Source organism: Lepisosteus oculatus, chromosome 3 (assembly GCF_040954835.1).
Source record: "Lepisosteus oculatus isolate fLepOcu1 chromosome 3, fLepOcu1.hap2, whole genome shotgun sequence".
Lineage (NCBI taxonomy): Eukaryota > Metazoa > Chordata > Actinopteri > Semionotiformes > Lepisosteidae > Lepisosteus > Lepisosteus oculatus.
The window spans coordinates 66802268-66820105 of NC_090698.1; the positions used below are offsets into that span (position 1 = coordinate 66802268).

General features: G+C 42.8%; 1 protein-coding gene across 7 annotated transcripts; it reads left to right on the top strand.

The window, feature by feature from the left end:
- Positions 1-167: 167 nt before the first annotated feature.
- On the top strand, positions 168-16521 carry nup54 (nucleoporin 54). Of its 7 annotated transcripts, none has more exons than XM_069187394.1 (15): positions 168-1270; positions 4166-4267; positions 6271-6348; positions 7732-7896; positions 8650-8730; positions 9673-9816; positions 10339-10565; positions 11392-11579; positions 12626-12822; positions 12964-13018; positions 13420-13513; positions 13733-13840; positions 14460-14579; positions 15215-15325; positions 16011-16521. In XM_069187394.1, the coding sequence occupies exons 1-15, from the start codon at positions 1231-1233 to the stop codon at positions 16137-16139; spliced, it is 1839 nt and encodes a 612-aa protein (XP_069043495.1). In that variant the 5' UTR covers positions 168-1230; the 3' UTR covers positions 16140-16521. The 7 variants fall into 7 exon arrangements, with proteins under 7 accessions (XP_069043495.1, XP_015219340.1, XP_015219312.1 ...); XM_015363826.2 differs by having other exon boundaries at positions 170-1270; positions 7732-7767; XM_015363854.2 differs by lacking the exon at positions 4166-4267 and having other exon boundaries at positions 169-1270; positions 7732-7767.
- The last annotated feature ends 1317 nt before the right edge of the window (positions 16522-17838 follow it).

Sequence of the window (17838 nt, forward strand, 5' to 3'; positions counted from 1 at the left end):
TGCCTTGCGTGGTTTGAACGACAACCTTTAAATTCTGTTCTTAAATTTTGGAGAAGGGTTAAATTACCTTCTCCTCCTATCTTGGAGGAGAAGTAGCGGCTGTTATTTAAAGGGAGCTGCGGCGGCGCCAACTGTCTCTTAAGTGAAAGCGCAGGATGAGGAGCATTTGTTTCAAGGGCACAGAGAATGGCTACCTGGCAGCCTCATAGTTCTGGTAGAGAAAAGCAAAGGGAGTAAAAAGATAACTCGGGTGGGTTTACTGATCACATCTCCCTCACGAAGGCAGATGAAGTGTTCCTCAAGTTGGGTTGTGGGATAATGCGAGGTGCCAGATGCTTTATAGTACGGTCCATCTCTCCGGGGGGCGGAAGCTGTGTCCATATTTCTGACATTAAGGAACAAGTAAAGGTGTATTCCATGCTGAAAAGAGAAGAAAGGAAACAACGTGCTGTGGTGCCTTCTTCGGGTGGGAACGCAGCTACCTGAACTATTTCTGGCATTAAGTTGAGTTTGTTCAGTGTGGCCTTTGGTAGGGTTACCATACGTACGTTTTTTTTCTTGGATATATTCTCCTGTTCAGTTCTTAACCGCCGGTAAATTTAAAATGTCCGGGACTTTTTTCCTTTACTCTTTTCCCCCCAGTGGTTATTTTAAATGGTTCTTGGGACTAAGAAAGTATCATTCGAGATAGAGATTCGGTGTTGAGTTGATTACAGTCGTAGTCTAAATCGTGTCCCCGTCCTGTTTGTTTTCCGTTTTGAACAGGTATGCGATTTAATAGACCCGAGTGCAGATAACCAGAACCGCCCTCTATTCCACGAAAATTATCTTGTCCTTAATGCATCGCCCCACTGTGATTCCCGACGCGCAGAGCCTTAAAATCATCACCTCTGAACCCGAGGTTGTGCTTCTCTCCCAGAACAAAAAAAAAACAAATTCTCTCTTCAGGTGACGGGGGATCAGCAGACTTTACTAGAGAAGTTAGGTCAGACAGAAACTCAGATGTTTGACGTGCTTCGTGGTGACACCAACAATTGCTGCTATGAGAACGACCTCTGTGTAGCTATATGCATGTATGGAGTTCAATAAAGTGTGTTGCCATTTAAACGTGCTGCTCCTGTCTGAGACACGCATATAGCGCAAGGTTCCGCGTACGTAGGAACTCGTTGTTCGAGTAGCCCGGGTTTCTACACGGAGCCTCCATGTAGACGGAACCGGAACACATCGAACATGGCGTTTAACTTTGGAGGCGCTCCCTCTAACACTGCGGGTAAGTGTTGTAAAAATATGTTGTGTTGGTCGTTATGGTTGCAGCCGAAGGTCTCTCCATATGGCTGTCTTATCAGATGGAAGTGAAAAATTAGTTTAAACTGTGTTGAAACTAATGTTTTCTGTCAGTGACGGGTCTCTTGTCTCCGGCCGCGCCGTGTTGCAGGTTGAAAGACATGTTAGGCTGTTTTATAGCCGGTAGGCTGCCTCTGTTACTTTACATTAGTAGTTCCTCATTGCACTTCAGTGGTTCTGATATAGGTTCATTTGGTATTTATAGTGTAGTTTAAAAAGTATGTTAAGGATTGATATAGACTACAGTTTGGGTGTGTATAGTTTTACAGCTTTATATTAGCATGTAATTGATCTTGCATTTGGATATGCTATTGTGTTATTTCATGACAGCTGATATTTCGAGAGTGATCCAGAGAATGAAAAGCAAAGCCTGCCTGAAGTATCCAGAATTTCCACTGGATAATGTACGAGCCCTGTGCTTGATAACTTCTAACATTGCAATACACGTTAAAAATCCTCACATAGGTACCCCGTCTACTAATAATTTCTGCAGGACACACACTCATCATTTGATAAGCAAGCACAATTGATTCCAAAATGTCTTCGTAGGCGAACTCTTGTAAAAGCGACAATAAATTCCCATTTAAAAATCTCCGATTCGTTCTAAGTGCTCAGAACTGGACTTAAACCAGCTGTGTTTAGGTACTTTTCTGATGTTTTTAGATAGTTTGGCACCATAACTCGCTAAGTATACGTTACAGATAGAACTTATCAATTTATCAACAGTTCGTTTTTATGCAAGCTGATATTTTAAATGTATTATGAAGCCGTGATGTGGAGAAATTAAAATTTCAAGGTCTCTGGTACATGAGAACAATATATATGACATTAACATAAAAAAGGATTTTTGTTTAGTAAGACAGTTTGTTCAGTTAATAAATCTTGTGCTGTCAAAGACTTAATCCCTGTATTGTAATTTTAGTATAAAAGTAAGATGGCTCCTCAACCTGTCTGGTCATATCAATATCGTGAATTCATCATAGTGCCCATAATCAAAACATACCATTTGTATAACATTTTGTGAATCAATATTATCTTTACAGATTATGTATTCAAAATATTATCCATCCATCCATCCATCTATCCATTTTCTAAGTGCTTCATCTAATTCGAGCCTATCCTGGCAAGCAACACTGCAAGTCCATAGCAGGGCGGACTCAGACACAGCCACGCCAGAGCTAACCTTCCCAGAAGTAAACTTGCCGACCAGCACTCAGCTGGCTTGTCAGAGGTGGGGGTTTGTCAGTGAGAGCAGCATTGCTCCAGTCACCGATGCTGTATCGCCTGTGGTGCTTGTGTTTCACACCACAGTGTGCACAGACCTTCTTCAGAGTGGCTCAGCCCTATAAGAAATGCTGTCAACTCCCAATCATCCAGCAGAACACAAGAGCGGCACTTCTACTCCGTCTGAGGCTACCCTCAAGGCCTGCCTGTTGGCATTCCCGCAGTAAAAAGTCGATTGACAACTGGCATCTCTTAATTGGCTATTGATTTGTTTGGTTTAATGTCCGTCCATCCATCCACTGCAGGAGCCTGCGCCTGTCTAGGCAAGCAGCGTGCACAAGGCAGGATCCCAGTGCACACAGACACACTCAGACCAGGGCTAATTTCCAGAGAAGCCAGCTAACCTACCAGCACGTCTTTGGGCTATGAGAGGAAACCCACTTTAACAGTGGTTCAGATCATTTCAGAATAGATAACAGCTCTGTCTGTAAGATCCCTCAGTCACCTAGTGATTTTCAAGCAAAGATTCTACCATGAAGAACAAGGAGCTTTTAGGACAACCGCAGGGATAAAGGCACAGTCAGAACTGTATAAAAACATTTCAGTGACCCTTAATATCGTTTCAAGCATAGTGAAGTCAGCCATCAAGTTTGGAAAGAACCAGGACACTGCCTAGACCTGGCAGTACCTCCAGACTGAACATGAATTTATTTTGGAAATTATCCTGTCTAAAATAAATACCCTTCTTCTTCTTACAAGTTACTTCTTTGTTATAATTCAATTAATCAATCAAAGTTTAATTATCAAAAACACAACAGTACAGCGTGCAGCAGTAATTGCTGGCAATAAAATGTCTTTTCTACAAGCTCACCAGGGGGGGATAAAAATCACAAAATGAAGGTTACATAATAATAGTGCAATAGAAATCGAATAAGATAAATTCAGACAAAACTCCATATAAATAGAGCTGCTATGTTTCCAGGGTGTATGTAATACATTATAGTTCAGGTGGGTAGCTGCTTCAGCATGCGTAGGCTGCAAAGGAACAAGTAATAGGTTTATTCCATGCTGAAAAAAAGAAGAAAGAGAACACAACGTTTCGGCCGTGGAGCCTTCTTCAGCTCCACGGCCGAAACGTTGTGTTCTCTTTCTTCTTTTTTTCAGCATGGAATAAACCTATTACTTGTTCCTTTGTAATACATTATGTCCAAGTAGTGCGGTATGCAGAATACAATGAAAACTGTATGTCCATGTAGCCATTACGGTGATTTAAAGTAATTTCGGTAATCTTTCGGAATTACTGACATATCCACAGTCAACTCAAAAGGATCAAATTAGTAAATAATCAATACAATTTGTGGTTAAAGAATAAAAAATACAGCCGACACTGAGATCAGGAGCACATCGATTGTGATCTTTAAACATGCAAACAAGCGTCTGAATCAAAAAAGTGACGTGGAATTCTCTTATAATGTACCTTGGTGAAAACCACAGCGGGTGTTAATATCGATCAGGAGATTAATTACAGGTGAAGAATCCATTGCTCATTCACAAGGCCTTTTTTCATTCTGATTTACTTTTTGTTTTTTTGCTTAAGGCTCCTCCGGATTTTCATTTGGTTCATTTGCCCCTAAAACAACAGCATCAACTGGTTTTGGCTTTGGCACGGCCACTACAGCCGCCTCATCCGGATTTGGTAGTAAGTCCATATCTCTCCTCATTTTCACCATTACGTTCCTTAAGGTGTCAGCCTCTCCCATTTCCATGGACAGAACTCTGTCGATGAAAGTTCATTTCGTTTTCTTCGGGGTTGCCTTCCCGCGAGACACCTCTTGCTGCTTGAGGTGGACCCGTGAAGGATTCAGTGCAGTAAAAGCTGCAGAAAGGTACTGAAGGGTCAAGTTACATGTGTCGGGTTCTCGGTATCGGACTTCACAGGAAGCGGAATCAAGCCCCTGTGAAGTCAGGGGATTCCTGTTGGCTTCGCCTTTTTAACAGTGAAAACTTTCTCATTTTCCCACATTAATTTTCCTCCCTCCCTTTACAGTTCTTTGCTGCAATTACAGTGGACAGAAGGGCTGTTGACTTTTCATGGAACGGGTTTATGTTGCGAAATCCTTGTATCTTGAACATGGCACGAATTGGACTTCTAAGTTTGGTTATTTTGCCCAGCTTTGCAATTGGAGAATTCCTGACATGTTTGTGCATATCTTCTAATTTTTTAGCCTGACTTTTGTTACTTTAGCTTGGCTTCCTACATGGTGGAGCTTTGACTGGGCAGCCGGACACATGAGCTAGGTGGAACTATTGGGGGAAGTTTTCTGAAGTAGATTAATGAAAGCGGGTTATGCCTTAATGTTTTTCATATTGATGATGACTGGGGAATGCACATGAAGGGCGATCCTTGGTAGTCTTTGCTGTTGTCTGCTCTGGTGTAGTCAAGACTGGTGCCTTCATACAAGTGGCTTGATGTGAATAAAAAATAGACAATAACAGCTCTGGCAAAACTGAAGTCTAATTAAGTGGGATTTAGGGAACAGAGACCATTTCTGGGTGAACAGAGAATTAGAAGCAGGGAGGTATTCACTAAAAGGCTTTCTTGTTTCATGGGAAGAAGGCGTTATTGCTGGAATAAAAAAAAAAACACTTGGCAAGAAAGTAGATCTTGAATGTGATTCTGTTCATAAATCTATTGCTGTTAAAGGAAGTAAAGCGCCTTGGGGTCAGTGCGATTCCCTTGGGAAAAAGAAAAACAGTAGCCCTCAGTGTACTCACTCACCTACTGGTAACGAGCCAGATCTGTCGAAGTCGTGCAAATATGTCCCTTGGCATTTTTCAGGGCATCGTTTTCTCAGCCATAGAGATCAGTTAAGTCTTCTGTTAGAGATTTAGAGCTCTCTGGGGCATCTCTAGCTTACATTACAAAAAGGCTGCACAATACCTGCTATAATTTAGCGGTCTTCACATGCTCAGGTTTTGATACAGAGCAGTGTTTTTCTGCTCATTCCATGACTGAAACGGCTCCCTCTCGTTTGTAATCTTTGTAAAGAAAGCCATGTAGACTTTTTCTTTGGACCACCTGAAGACATGCGCTCCACGTGCTAGAATCTGCCACAATGTGCAGTGCGTTGCAAAGATAGACCAGACACCCACTGGTTTGGAAAGTCAGGTCAAGTGGGATGAAGTGTCTCTTTCTGGACCACCAACATCAATGAAGGTGGAAACCTTGTTTTTCTTGAACGTCTTTCATCCTAGTACTGACAGAACAGTCCTTAATGTTTGTTAAATTGTAAGATCTGAAGTGACCAGGCTACAGGATAGTGACACGGCTGTCAGAGATATACAGTACCTTGGTTTCTCAGGCTGCGCTGTGTAAGATTTATTTAATTGGATGTGACATGCAGCACCATTATCTAATGCGAACTGCAACTAATTTTTCTGGTCGAGTAATTGCTGTACCTGCCGATTATTTTACATTTTGTTGCGATTGATTATTTTGTAGGCCAGGTGGGAGAGTATAACTGATATTAACGATTTTGTAACCTTGTAGCGGAGTTTCGTTTTCTCTGTTAATGCAGGATAAAATTCAGCTTTGCTTTATTTTTTCCCTCCAAGGTGCAGTGGAGGATTGGAGACTCAGTTTTCAGAACTGGGCAGCTCGATTCTGGTTGACTGAATAATCAGCCTGCTGTGTTTTCGTAGGTCTTGCTGCTCCAGGGTTTGGAACGACCACAACAACAGCTTCATCGACAGGCTTTGGCTTTGGGGCGGCCAATACAGGTTTGTGTTAGCCCTAGACTCTTCTGCCCACAAGGAGAAACCCCCAAGACAAATCACTAAGTGAAACACCAGGGGAACACTTTATCCTTAAGATTAACTTGGTTGAGCTTGAGTTTAAAGGTGCCTTTTTTCAGTAAAAGGTGTGTGGAACCTTACACTATAGTTGCTTAGAACAGTGCGTTGCGCAGTGTGCAAACAGGTTAGTTCAAAATGCTGGGAACATTACGTATTATAATTTAAGGGGTTCTCTAGCGGTGCCAAAAACTATACAAGTCACCCAGTATTTTACTTGAGTTCATACAGATAAAACATTTTGAAAGGACTTTTCTTGTGTAAAATAAATTCAGCCTGTGTATTACCGTGCATTGATGACCACTATATTTAAATAATCACACTCACTTGAAACCTGTTTTGAAATGCAGTGTGCATTTGCACTAACGTTATAAAATCCCTGGTTTGTGAAAACATGTGAATATTGTAAACTTAGGTTATCGCCATATTTCTTGGGTTCGTTTCCTGCCTCTCACAGTTTTGGAGTATTTTGTGTATGTGCCAGGCTAATTAGCAGTAGTTGGAATAATTAAGTAAAATGTACTAAATTCGATCACAACCCAAGCTTGCAGAGCCTAGGACATTGTAGGAAGAGTTCATGAAGCTGAATACAGCACAGATGATTCCAGTGTCATTTTCCCAAATTAGCAGGCATTACTTCAGGGTAAACCAGATAAGATGGACAGTTTAAATTACTGCTCTACCCTCTCCATTAGTTTCACCACTCATTAGCTAAGCTGGTTTACCACTGCAGCCCTGTACTGCCAAGGGACCAACGGGGAAGCATGTGAACGCGGAGCTGGCGGCCTCCTGGCGCGCGGTGGCCTCCGTGCGCGCGCGCTCTCGGGTGGCTGGCGGGCCGCAAGCCGGGACGTAGCTGGCGGATGGCAAGCCGGGGAACCCCCCCCCCCCCGTGTTCTGCCAAGGTAGCTGGTCCCCCCCGGGGTTCCCCGCCAGCCGATGGCGTGACGCAGGCTTGGCAGCCAGGACCACCACCCGCGTTCCCAAGCCTGTGGCGTTGGCACGTTGAGCAAGGAGGGGGACCGCCTCCGTTTGGACCATGTTTCACTGCGGCGTCGGAGCATTTCTCGGCTTCCTCTCTCAAAACGCCTGAGGAAATGGTGACGTTTTGAAAACTGGGGGGGAAGGAACACGGAACGAAAACTCCCACCACCTCCCAACGGGAGCATCCACATCCTCTGAAGCAAACCCGTTCTTACGCTTGTGTTGACATGCACTTGTTCCTCTGCTGTCGCACACCCTGTGTGCCCTCTGCCTCTGCTCTAACCTTCTTCTGCCTTGCTTTTCTCGCTGCTTCTTCCCTCTTTGCAGGATTTGGTGGGCTGGGAGCTGCCAACCCCACCACTGGTGGGTTTAATTTTGGGGGTTTCGGATTAAATGCTAACGCGGCAGCGGTCAGCTTTAATATTGGGAGTTTTGGTGCCTCCGCGACCACTGCTACTGTTTTCAATTTTGGTAATAGCCTTGCTAGTGCAGGTAGATACTTTGATCAATACGTTCTGTGTTTTTTAAAAAAAAAAGAAACTCCACAAGCCATTTTTTTTCCCCCTTTTCGTCCGTAGGTCTGCGTCATTTTTGTTTGGTTGCTTGTTTCAAATTGGTGTTGGTGTCCATAGCTTCTCTCACCCCACTTTTAAGTCCACACCACGGTATTTTAAATTGAAAAGGTGTTTTAGTAAGGGGTGTTAGGATAGGCACTCTGGATATTCTCATTGCATCTTTCATTTAGTTTTTGATTTAAGTTCCGCACTGAAAAATAAGTAGTGGCTCAGCAATTTTAACTCTTTGTTGCCGACATTTGCCTCCTGGGACTGTTTTCTCATGTCTGAGACTACGAATGCTGCGTCTTGCGGACGCCTTTTTCTGAAATTTTGTATTCTGGCATGAGTGTCCACTCTCTGCATGACCTTTAGGATGTTACCCTGGTTAATGTCCCATGACCCAACATGTTCTTTGACGATCATAGTTTGAGGAGCTGCTGATGGCTTACTTGATTATTTTAAAGGAGCGATGTGGTGAAACCGCTGTGTCTCACAGAAGTGAAGTGCTCTCATTTGTTACCTGTGTTGTGAATCATGGAACATCTTTTCACTGTGTTGCTTGTTTTTGCTTTACCTGTCGGTCATCGTAGATCCCTCTAGATGGAATGGAATCACTTGCATTTTTGTCTGTTTCACAGCACCCCATAAAGGCCGCCTGTCCTAACCTCGCGTGGTTTATGTTACGCAGGTGCTTTTGGTGGTTTTGGGACAACCACTACCTCTGCTGCAGCTGGGCCCACTTTCAGCTTTGCGGCTCCTGTGAACACAGGTCAGACCTTGTGCCTGTTTCCTCTTAATATCCTGATAACATGAGAATGCACTTGTCTATGGGCACAAAGAGATGCTGCTGGAATGGTGCACAAAAATACTCGGACCTCTGACCCCTTAGTTTTGTGCTTATGCACTTCCTTCTGTCTTTGACTTGCTTTGTGGTCTTGCATTTTCACATTCTGAGAATTGTCCATCCACTTTCTTACTGCTGCATCCAATTCATTGTCCAGGGGGAGCCAGAGCCTGTCCCAGCAAGCAACGGGCGAGAGGCAGGGTACACCCTGGATGGGACGCTAGTCCGTTGCAAGGCACACACTCACACCAGTGCCAGTTTTCCCAGATTGTTTTCCCACTCATCCTCACAGTATGCCTTTGTACTGTGGGAGGAAACCAGAGGAGACTCGTACTTTTATTCCAGTTTTCAAAACTGGAAAAGCCTGCAGACTTTTCCCTTTAAACCGTGTAGTTCTTCCTGCTAAATCCTCTGCTGACCTGACCATTGAGCACAGCTGACTTTCTGTCCTAAACAAATGTGGTGGAACTGAGGAAAAAGAAGGGGATGTTCCTTGTCTTCCTGTACAGTATATGTACAGTAACGGAATGGCGTGAAACCATTCTGTTTGTGGGTTTATGTGCCACTAGGTAACAGACATTCCAACACATTTATTAATTTTCAATCTAATAATGAGTCTGTGTGCGTTATAATAAGGATAATGTTGCTGTAAGCTAGGGTAAACCCTAGCTAAGCTGACACTATATTGAAATGCATTTCAGATTTTGATTTATCCTTTGGTCCCATTGCGCGTATGTCAGTATAAAGGCAGCAACCTGGTAACCTGTAGATAATGGATGGACTTCTTTTGTTCCAAGCAGAGTGGTAAGAGCACTGTGCCTTGATGAGAAATATGGCCTTAATAAGGTGTCTGCTTTGTTTTCACAGGTGGCCTCTTCGGTAACACGCAGAATAAGGGCTTTGGGTTTTCTTCAGGGTTCGGTGCAGGCACTGTCGCCACTGGTGGTCTTGGCACCGGCTTGGGGACAGGTCTGGGGTTCGGGGGCTTCAACACCCAGCCGCAGCAGCAGGGTAAGTCCCAGGAGGGGGTTAGGACCTTCCGTTGGTAAACAGGGAGATGAGTCCATTGTACTTATTACAACTGCACCTTGGACACATAGCAGTTCTATTCATATTGAGTTAATTTTATTCTCTTTTATTTTATTCAATTTTTGTCTTCTTTGTTATATAATTTTATGTTGTAACTTAACTTGTCATTTTTATTCTGTTTTCTCTGGTGAGTTTGCAGAAGAAACATTTCATTGCCTGCAATTACTGCTGTACGCTGTACTGATAGGCATTTGATAAATAAACATTGAACTTGAATTTGGTATATGAGGCACTGACGAACTGCTGTGGATTTTAATCAACCGTGATGAAAACTTCATTTAGTCCGTTCTTGATTAAGGTTGTTGTCTGGTGGAAGTGCTTTCATGTTGAAATTGGCACCATATCTGCAGTGGCTAATTTTGTGTCATCGGGACTAAGGGAGGAGGGAAGACGTTGGGGGGGGGTTATGTGAATGTTGGTTGATGAGATGTTCTGCACATTTAGGTTTGGGAGGCCTGTTTGGACAGCTGGCCCAGCCCCCTTCCCAGTCCAACCAGCTCATTAACACCGCCAGTGCCCTCTCTGCGCCCACGCTTCTGGGAGATGAGAGAGATGCCATCCTTGCTAAATGGAACCAGTTGCAGGCTTTCTGGGGCACAGGCAAAGGGTACTTCAACAATAACATCCCCCCCGTCGAATTCACACAGGAGAACCCATTCTGCAGATTTAAGGCAAGAGTTACCTTCCTTGTTATAACTGTCCTACCTTTCCATTTGTCTGTTTTGTTTGCGTCTTATGGAAATTCTGTGTGCGCTCACAGCGAAGTGCACCTCGGCTGGTAAAGGGTGTTTTCACTCCCATTGAGCTGCGATAGCTGAGAGTTTCTGACAGGATCACACAGATTCTGCACTGGAATGCAGTGATAAAATAGGATGATACAAATATATTCAAAAAAATTCTATTGTTTACATTAAGAGAAGGTAACCTGGCCCTGAAGCTTTTATTTTAACTTTAAATATTAGAATATAAAATGGAATAGAATTTGAATATTAGAATAGAACATTACTTATGATGTGCTTGTACATTATGTAAATCGGTTTTTTTAAATATATTTTAAACATTGTGACCGATTTTTGCTTCTTTCTTTAAAACCTGTAATGAAGGGCCAAAAATTGCACAATATGTAGTGCAGTGTACAGCAGCATATTCTAGTTCGGTTATTTAGCAGAAAGAAAGCTAAACACTGTAATCTGTCGATAGTCGTCATCTGAAATTCTGCTTCCCTTGACCATGTTTTGTTCTGGACTAACATTAGTATTGATGAAGACATTCGACTTCAATACGCACTGTACACATAAAAAAATTCAGATGGCTACGGTCATGTATTTCTCTCTTGTCTAACAAAAACAGCTCAAGCTTGTAAAAGACAAGAGGACAAGAGATCTTTCTGCTCTTGGGACCTAAGATATGACTGTGGCTCCATTGCTCTCTTGCTGCACTGGGTTTCTTTTTAAGGTATCCCGGTGGATTATGTCTTTGGCTGTGTCTCGCCGACAGGCTGTAGGGTATAGCTGTATCTCTGCCAGTAAGGATGAAGATGGACTGGTGGTCCTGGCCTTCGACAAGAAGGAAGTCGATGTCCGGAACCAACAGCAGCAGCTAGTGGAGTCGCTGCACAAGCTGCTGGGAGGAAATCAGACGCTGACCGTCAATGTGGAGGGAGTCAAGGCGCTGCCGGATGACCAGTGAGTATATCTGTGAGCCCTGCAGTCGCCAGAATCTGTCCTCTTGTGACATTGGAGAACAAAGCAGGCAGTATATTTCCATATTTCATGTTGTTCACTAGAACTGGTATCATTTACCTCTTCTGGTTTATTCAGTGATTGCCAGCAACAATCTTCTATTTCTGCTTTCTTGGAAGAGCACTGATATATTCTTCATGTATGAAAACAATGTAAAACGTGATAGGTTACGGTGACTCTGATCATTAATAATAATTCATGGTTGATAGAGACCATCACTAGTTTAAAAGAAGTGGAGGGCAATCAGAATTCAGTTGTTGTTTTTTTTTCCCCCCACACAGTGTATTTTAAAAGTTTTACATATTATTAAAGTATGCCTATTAGTGCCACAGAGAAAAAAACAACAACATTTGTTTAAATGAGATCATTTTGCGTTTTGAGAAGATTTTTTTGCATCGCAGCAATATACATATAAAATGAAATAGTGCTGCTACCTCATCACCAGCAACACGACTCTCTTCATAAATGGATTACTCTGGTGGCTACAGCTTGTGTCCCGTCCTGCAGTTGTTTTTCATTTTGTTTGGCATTCCTGTATCTCTTTACATGCTCTTTTTGTGCACACTGACACAGAAATACCGTTTCCTCTCCCTTCACATGATACATTTCCTGCATTTTGCTTTGTAATTCTAAATTCAAATGTATTTGACGTGAGCACAGCCTAAAAGCTTTTGAGGGTTCTGTGCTTAAAGATTCAACAATCTATCAACGGTAACAGCTAACAAATAGTAGATGCAAGTCTTACTGTTTATAATGATGATGATAATAATAATCATCATCATCATCATTGCTTACACTTATATAGCGCTTTTCTGGACACTCCACTCAAAGAGGTTTACAGGTAATTGGGATCCCCTCCACCACCACCAGTGTGCAGCCCCACCTGGATGATGGGACGGCAGCCATAGTGCGCCAGAACGCTCACCACACACCAGCTCTCAGTGGGGAGGAGAGCAGAGTGCTGAAGCCAGTCCTCTTGTTTTTCCCAGGACAGAAGTGATCGTCTATGTGGTGGAGCGCTCCCCCAACGGCACCTCGAAGAGGATTCCGGCCACGGCCCTGTTCGGCTACTTGGAGCAGCCCCACGTCAAGGGCCAGCTGCAGCAGCTGAGCGTGGTGCTGACGGTGGCGCGGACGGAGCTGTCGCCCGCGCAGCTCAAGCAGCTCCTGCAGAACCCCCCCGCCGGTAGGCTGCTTCGCCCGCCCTCTCGCGGAAACCCAGCCCTTCCCCTGTTTTCTGTGTCTGCCGGGATGGGGGGGTTGGGGGTCACCTTTAATGCCTGGATGTGGACCCGATGTGTGATATGGATCCAAATCTCTCTTTCAGGTGTGGATCCTATCATTTGGGAACAGGCAAAAGTTGACAATCCTGATCCAGAAAAGTATGTCCGTGCTTTTTTGAATGTCTCTGCACTCGGCCCTTTGTTCAGCAGTACCTCGTTATCTGGGTTTAATTCCGTTCCTCGAAAAACTGTTTGCAAGGTGAAAACTCGTATAACGGAAATTAAACTCTCATTGCTTCCCATGTGATCATTACCGATTGGTAACAGAATGCAAAAATGTTCCCTCAAACAACCGAACTTCTCCTTAATACAGCACAGAAAGGCACCTAAGTGTGAAAACAAATGCATACCTGGTAAATTATGGGAGTATCATTCCTAAAGTCATTAACTGATACTATAAATAAAAAGTAAATTCCTTATCTCAGAAGATGGGTCACACCATGATCTTGCCTTAGAGATTTCAGTGCATTTGTAAGAGGATGTGTTTTCTTCTGTTGAAGACTCATTCCAGTGCCAATGGTTGGTTTTAAAGAGCTGATCAGAAGGCTGAAAATCCAGGAGCAGATGACAAAGCAGCACCAGACCAGAGTGGACGTGAGTGGCCTCTTCACTGGGTCGTATTTTTCTTTATGTGCAAGCTAGCAGCCTCATTTGGTTTCTTGTGAGCTTTCTGATCTAGAGCAAGCAGTTACAGCATGATTTTAGAATTCAGAAAATGCAAAATTGCATGGAGATCTGCTGCTCGAACCAAAGAACAGACTGCAAACCTTAATTAATCTAATTTCAAGCTATGTGTGTTTGTGTTATTGACAGATCATTTCAGACGACATAAGTGAATTGCAAAAGAACCAGGCAACAACTGTGGCAAAGATAGCGCAGTACAAGAGGAAGCTGATGGACTTGTCTCACAGGGTGTTACAGGTAGGATGTGTTCTGAGAGAAATCACATTGAGACGAAAGTTAACTGATGTTTGGAAGTACAAGGTTGGACCTCTTTTTGGCAGCCCCCGATTCTGAATTCCAGCAGTCACAGAGACGGGTGTAACAGCCATCCATAAAAAGATGGACAAAGCCAAGCTAATTATAAACCAGTAATTCTTACTTAATGTTATGGAAATTATAATAGATCTAAACTAGAGAATGATCAGAAGAAAGAATGGTTCTGAGTGATGGGTTATAAATGATAGTTCTTTTTGAACAAGTAATGGACACAGTGAGCATATGGTAATGGAGTCTTTTGATTTTTTTGAAGGCTTTTTGTAAAATGCCTCATAGAAGATATTATTTCCGTGCATCTATCTGGCAATGCATGTACGCGGACTGAGAACCCAGTTAACGTTTTATGCTCTTAAAGGGGCAGGAAGGTCTACAAAAGATCCTGAAATTCTGTAGAAGGATTCTGAAATGATGTAAAAGATTCGGATACAAATTGAAACGCTTTGAGAAAAAAGTTGTCTGCGGCAAAAAAAAAAAGCTGCCACGTGTGACTGGTTTACGAAGTGTTGCAGCGATAGTACACAGTGTGGCTGGGCTCTTGCAGGTCCTGATCAAGCAGGAGATTCAGAGGAAGAGTGGATATGCCATTCAGGTGGATGAAGAGCACCTGCGAGTGCAGCTGGACACCATTCAGTCCGAGCTCAACGCCCCGACTCAGTTCAAGGTCCTTCCCCTTTATTTTTCTCCATTGGTTATCTCTTCGCGAGATGCTCACGGGTTCTGTGCCAGTTGGCTCCCATTTCTTTTCACATATGCGTCGGTCTGTTTAAATGCAAAGCCCGGCATCCCACTTTAATTTTCCCGGGGGTCTTGAGTCTTGTCTGAAGCGGCATATTTATCGTGGGTAAGATTTAGCAAATTCCACTGCAACCTAAATCCGTTTTTTAAAAAATATCCTAGTTTGCATAGTAGGTTAGCAATACAGCGTGTATTAAACAGTAAAGTACATGAAGAGACATAAAACATTTGAAGTACTGTAAACTTGCACACTGATTTAGTATTTCTGGTAAATAAAGTGGGGGTTGGCTACCTCAACGAATGCCAGATTTACAATCTAGAAAAAGAATGGAAACCACATAAGATCAAACGTTTTTCATTTTTGATCAGATGAATTAACGCTCTGGTTTACTTGTCGAGTTTTTTTAAATGAGTCTTTTTTTTTCCCTTGGAAAACCGCGTTTACTGTAATATCGCACAGTAATGTCATGTGGTACAGCCCTCGCTCGGACTTCTTTCGGCAGTGTTTTCTTGGGGCGCGGCTTCCCTACAGGGGGTAACCCTGCCATCTGTTGCCTTCAGGGTCGTCTGAATGAGCTCATGTCCCAGATCAGGATGCAGAATCACTTTGGAGCGGTCCGCTCAGAGGAGCGCTATAGCGTGGACACTGACCTCCTGCGAGAAATTAAGCAGGTTAGTCTCGCGCTGTCTGGGACCACTGCAACTGGAGCGGGGCGATTGTATCAGTGTTACAGGCTTAGAACAATTGTGCCGATCTTGAGGTCAGTCATGCCTCAACGCTGGCTGAAGAGAAATGACTTAGAATTGTTTGAGTTTAATATAACCTTTAATGAGGTAAGTCTTAGTAAAATACTGAATTTTATTTTGGGGAAAGGGATAGATCTTGTTCACAACTTTGCTTTCTATTTGCAGATCTGTCATTAGATCTAAAGAGCATAAATAACTGCATTTTGTGCAAAATCTTTTTCATGAGATATCATTTACTTTATATGTGCATGCAGGACTGGTTGGATGCATTTATGCAAAATTACCACAGTATGTTTTTTGAAAATGTCTGTTTTCTCAGTTAAAATATGTCTGTACTTGAGTCTAGAATGTTTAAAAACAGGTAAGTAATGGTTGCAAAACTGTCTGCATTTGGCTCTCATTTCAGCTTAAATTATTACTGTTAATTACAGCAAGAATTAGCAAATGTTTTTATGTAGCAGCTAGTGAGAATGGACTTGCTCTTCGAGCAGATTCCGATCCAAATTCAGTTAAACTAAAAATATTCAAATCCTTGCCTTTTCCGTGTATGTTTCACCTCATGCTTAAAGAGTTTCTGATGGTGCTTTTTGTTTGTTTGTTTTTTTACCAGCATCTGAAGCAGCAGCAGGAAGGAATTAGTCATTTGATCAGCGTCATTAAAGATGATCTGGAAGACATCAAGCTGATCGAACATGGGCTTCACGATGGCGTACACCTCAGAGGAGGAGTACTGAGCTGACGATATTGCTCTTGTCTTCTGCCGGCTGTCATCAAAACATCTGCAGACCTGGGGACCTGGGACCTAGGCCAGCAGGGCATGCGCACTACTTGTCTTGCTGTTGAAAGTCCCAGGCTCCGATATATTACTTGCCACTCCATTCCCGATACCCATAGTAACTGATACTGGTGACTTGTCAATATGGTTTATAGAGCAAAATCCATGCTTCCACCCTTCCACACAAAATGAATATTTCATTTTGACAGACCAGGCATTTAAAGGCTTTCACCTGTCATTGTAAGTAAATATGCAAAAAACATATTTTTTACTTTTGGAATTGCTTTGTATTGAGGCATAAGTTGTAAACTGATTTCATGTAATGGATTAAAAGGTTTATAAATAACGTCATGTGTCATTGATCATTTGGATAAAGTTTTGAAAGCAGTACTGCGGATTTTATAATTGTATCAGTGACTTGTTCGTATTATAGGAGTTACCTGTTTCATATAAATGTGATTTGCATTTTTTCTGCAACATGAGACTACTTCAGCTTCTGATGTTACAGTCTATACACCCTGGCTTTGCTGCAGTACTACCCCAGCCAGGGTGAAATTGTGGTGGAGTTGTGGCCCAGTCTGTGTGTCAATGAAAGAGGATAAATATTACAAGCATTGTCCTTTTTCTTTTACTCCTGCTAGAACTGGTTTCAGATATGGTTCCTAAAGCGATTTGTTTAATTGAAAAAAGACGGATTTGTTTTAGACGTACATAACATTGTGAAGTGTTTGCTACTTTCTGGATGTCATCTCACTAAAATAAATAAATCCAGGGGGGTTTTAGCTTCACAACGCACTTGAAAGCCCTCATTTTGACTGAAACGTTAATGGAGATAAATATCTTCAGTGTAGAACAAAGGAAACTGAAAGCAGCTTTGATGTCAAGGATGTGAAAAACAGGGGTATAGATAGGGTTGACTCAGAGGATAGTTCCCCACTTAGCACTGAGTCCATGACATGGAGTCACAATTGAAAACTTAACAGGGAATTCATTTCGGGTGGAGAATTAAGAACGTTTCTTTACACAAAGAGTTGTGGGTGTGGTTCATACTGGAGCCCCCCCCCAGACCTGCCCCCTGGCTCTTCGTGCTCTGGGAGTGAAGCACCTGCTTTGAACTCTCGGCCAACTAAACTGCAGAACATCTCCCGAGGCGATTCAGTGGCCTTGCCTGCTGCCTGCCTCGTGCAACGCATTCCTGTGTTCTACTTTCGCTGGCAAATTTAGAAGCTCGAAAAACCAAGGAGACCAAATACAATCAGGTTCAGTAAAAGTTTGGGTCAAATATCCTTTCTAAAAGCACTATCTCGTCCTTTTACCATCAGCTAAAATTGAGTCGTTTCTCAACCAGATAGGAAGGCACCATATGAGCAGTTCTTAAAAGCTTAAAAGGACTGGCAGCCAAGAAGAAAAGGTGAATTAAAACTGCATTCTTTATTAAAAACCCCTTTAGACCAGGCCCTAATTACTGTATAGTGGCAGTTGCATTCCTGGTCCTATCCGGAGATATCCACACTATTTTTCAACAGTGTCAATCCACAGTTCATTAAAGCTTACCGTCTGAAACCAAGACAAAGGCAGAACTGTGTTGTCTCATCACACTGAGTTACATTAAAATGACACCAGACATTAAATCTTCTCAGCCACTCCTATACAGTTCAAATGT

What these genes read in the sequence shown, in the direction of transcription:
- nup54 (XM_069187394.1), top strand. Translation starts at nt 1,231, where the DNA reads ATGGCGTTTAACTTTGGAGGCGCTCCCTCTAACACTGCGG. An exon ending in TGTCTCACAGGGTGTTACAG is followed by an intron (nt 13,841 to 14,459) that starts GTAGGATGTGTT and finishes GGGCTCTTGCAG; the next exon opens with GTCCTGATCAAGCAGGAGAT. An exon ending in TCCTGCGAGAAATTAAGCAG is followed by an intron (nt 15,326 to 16,010) that starts GTTAGTCTCGCG and finishes TTTTTTTACCAG; the next exon opens with CATCTGAAGCAGCAGCAGGA.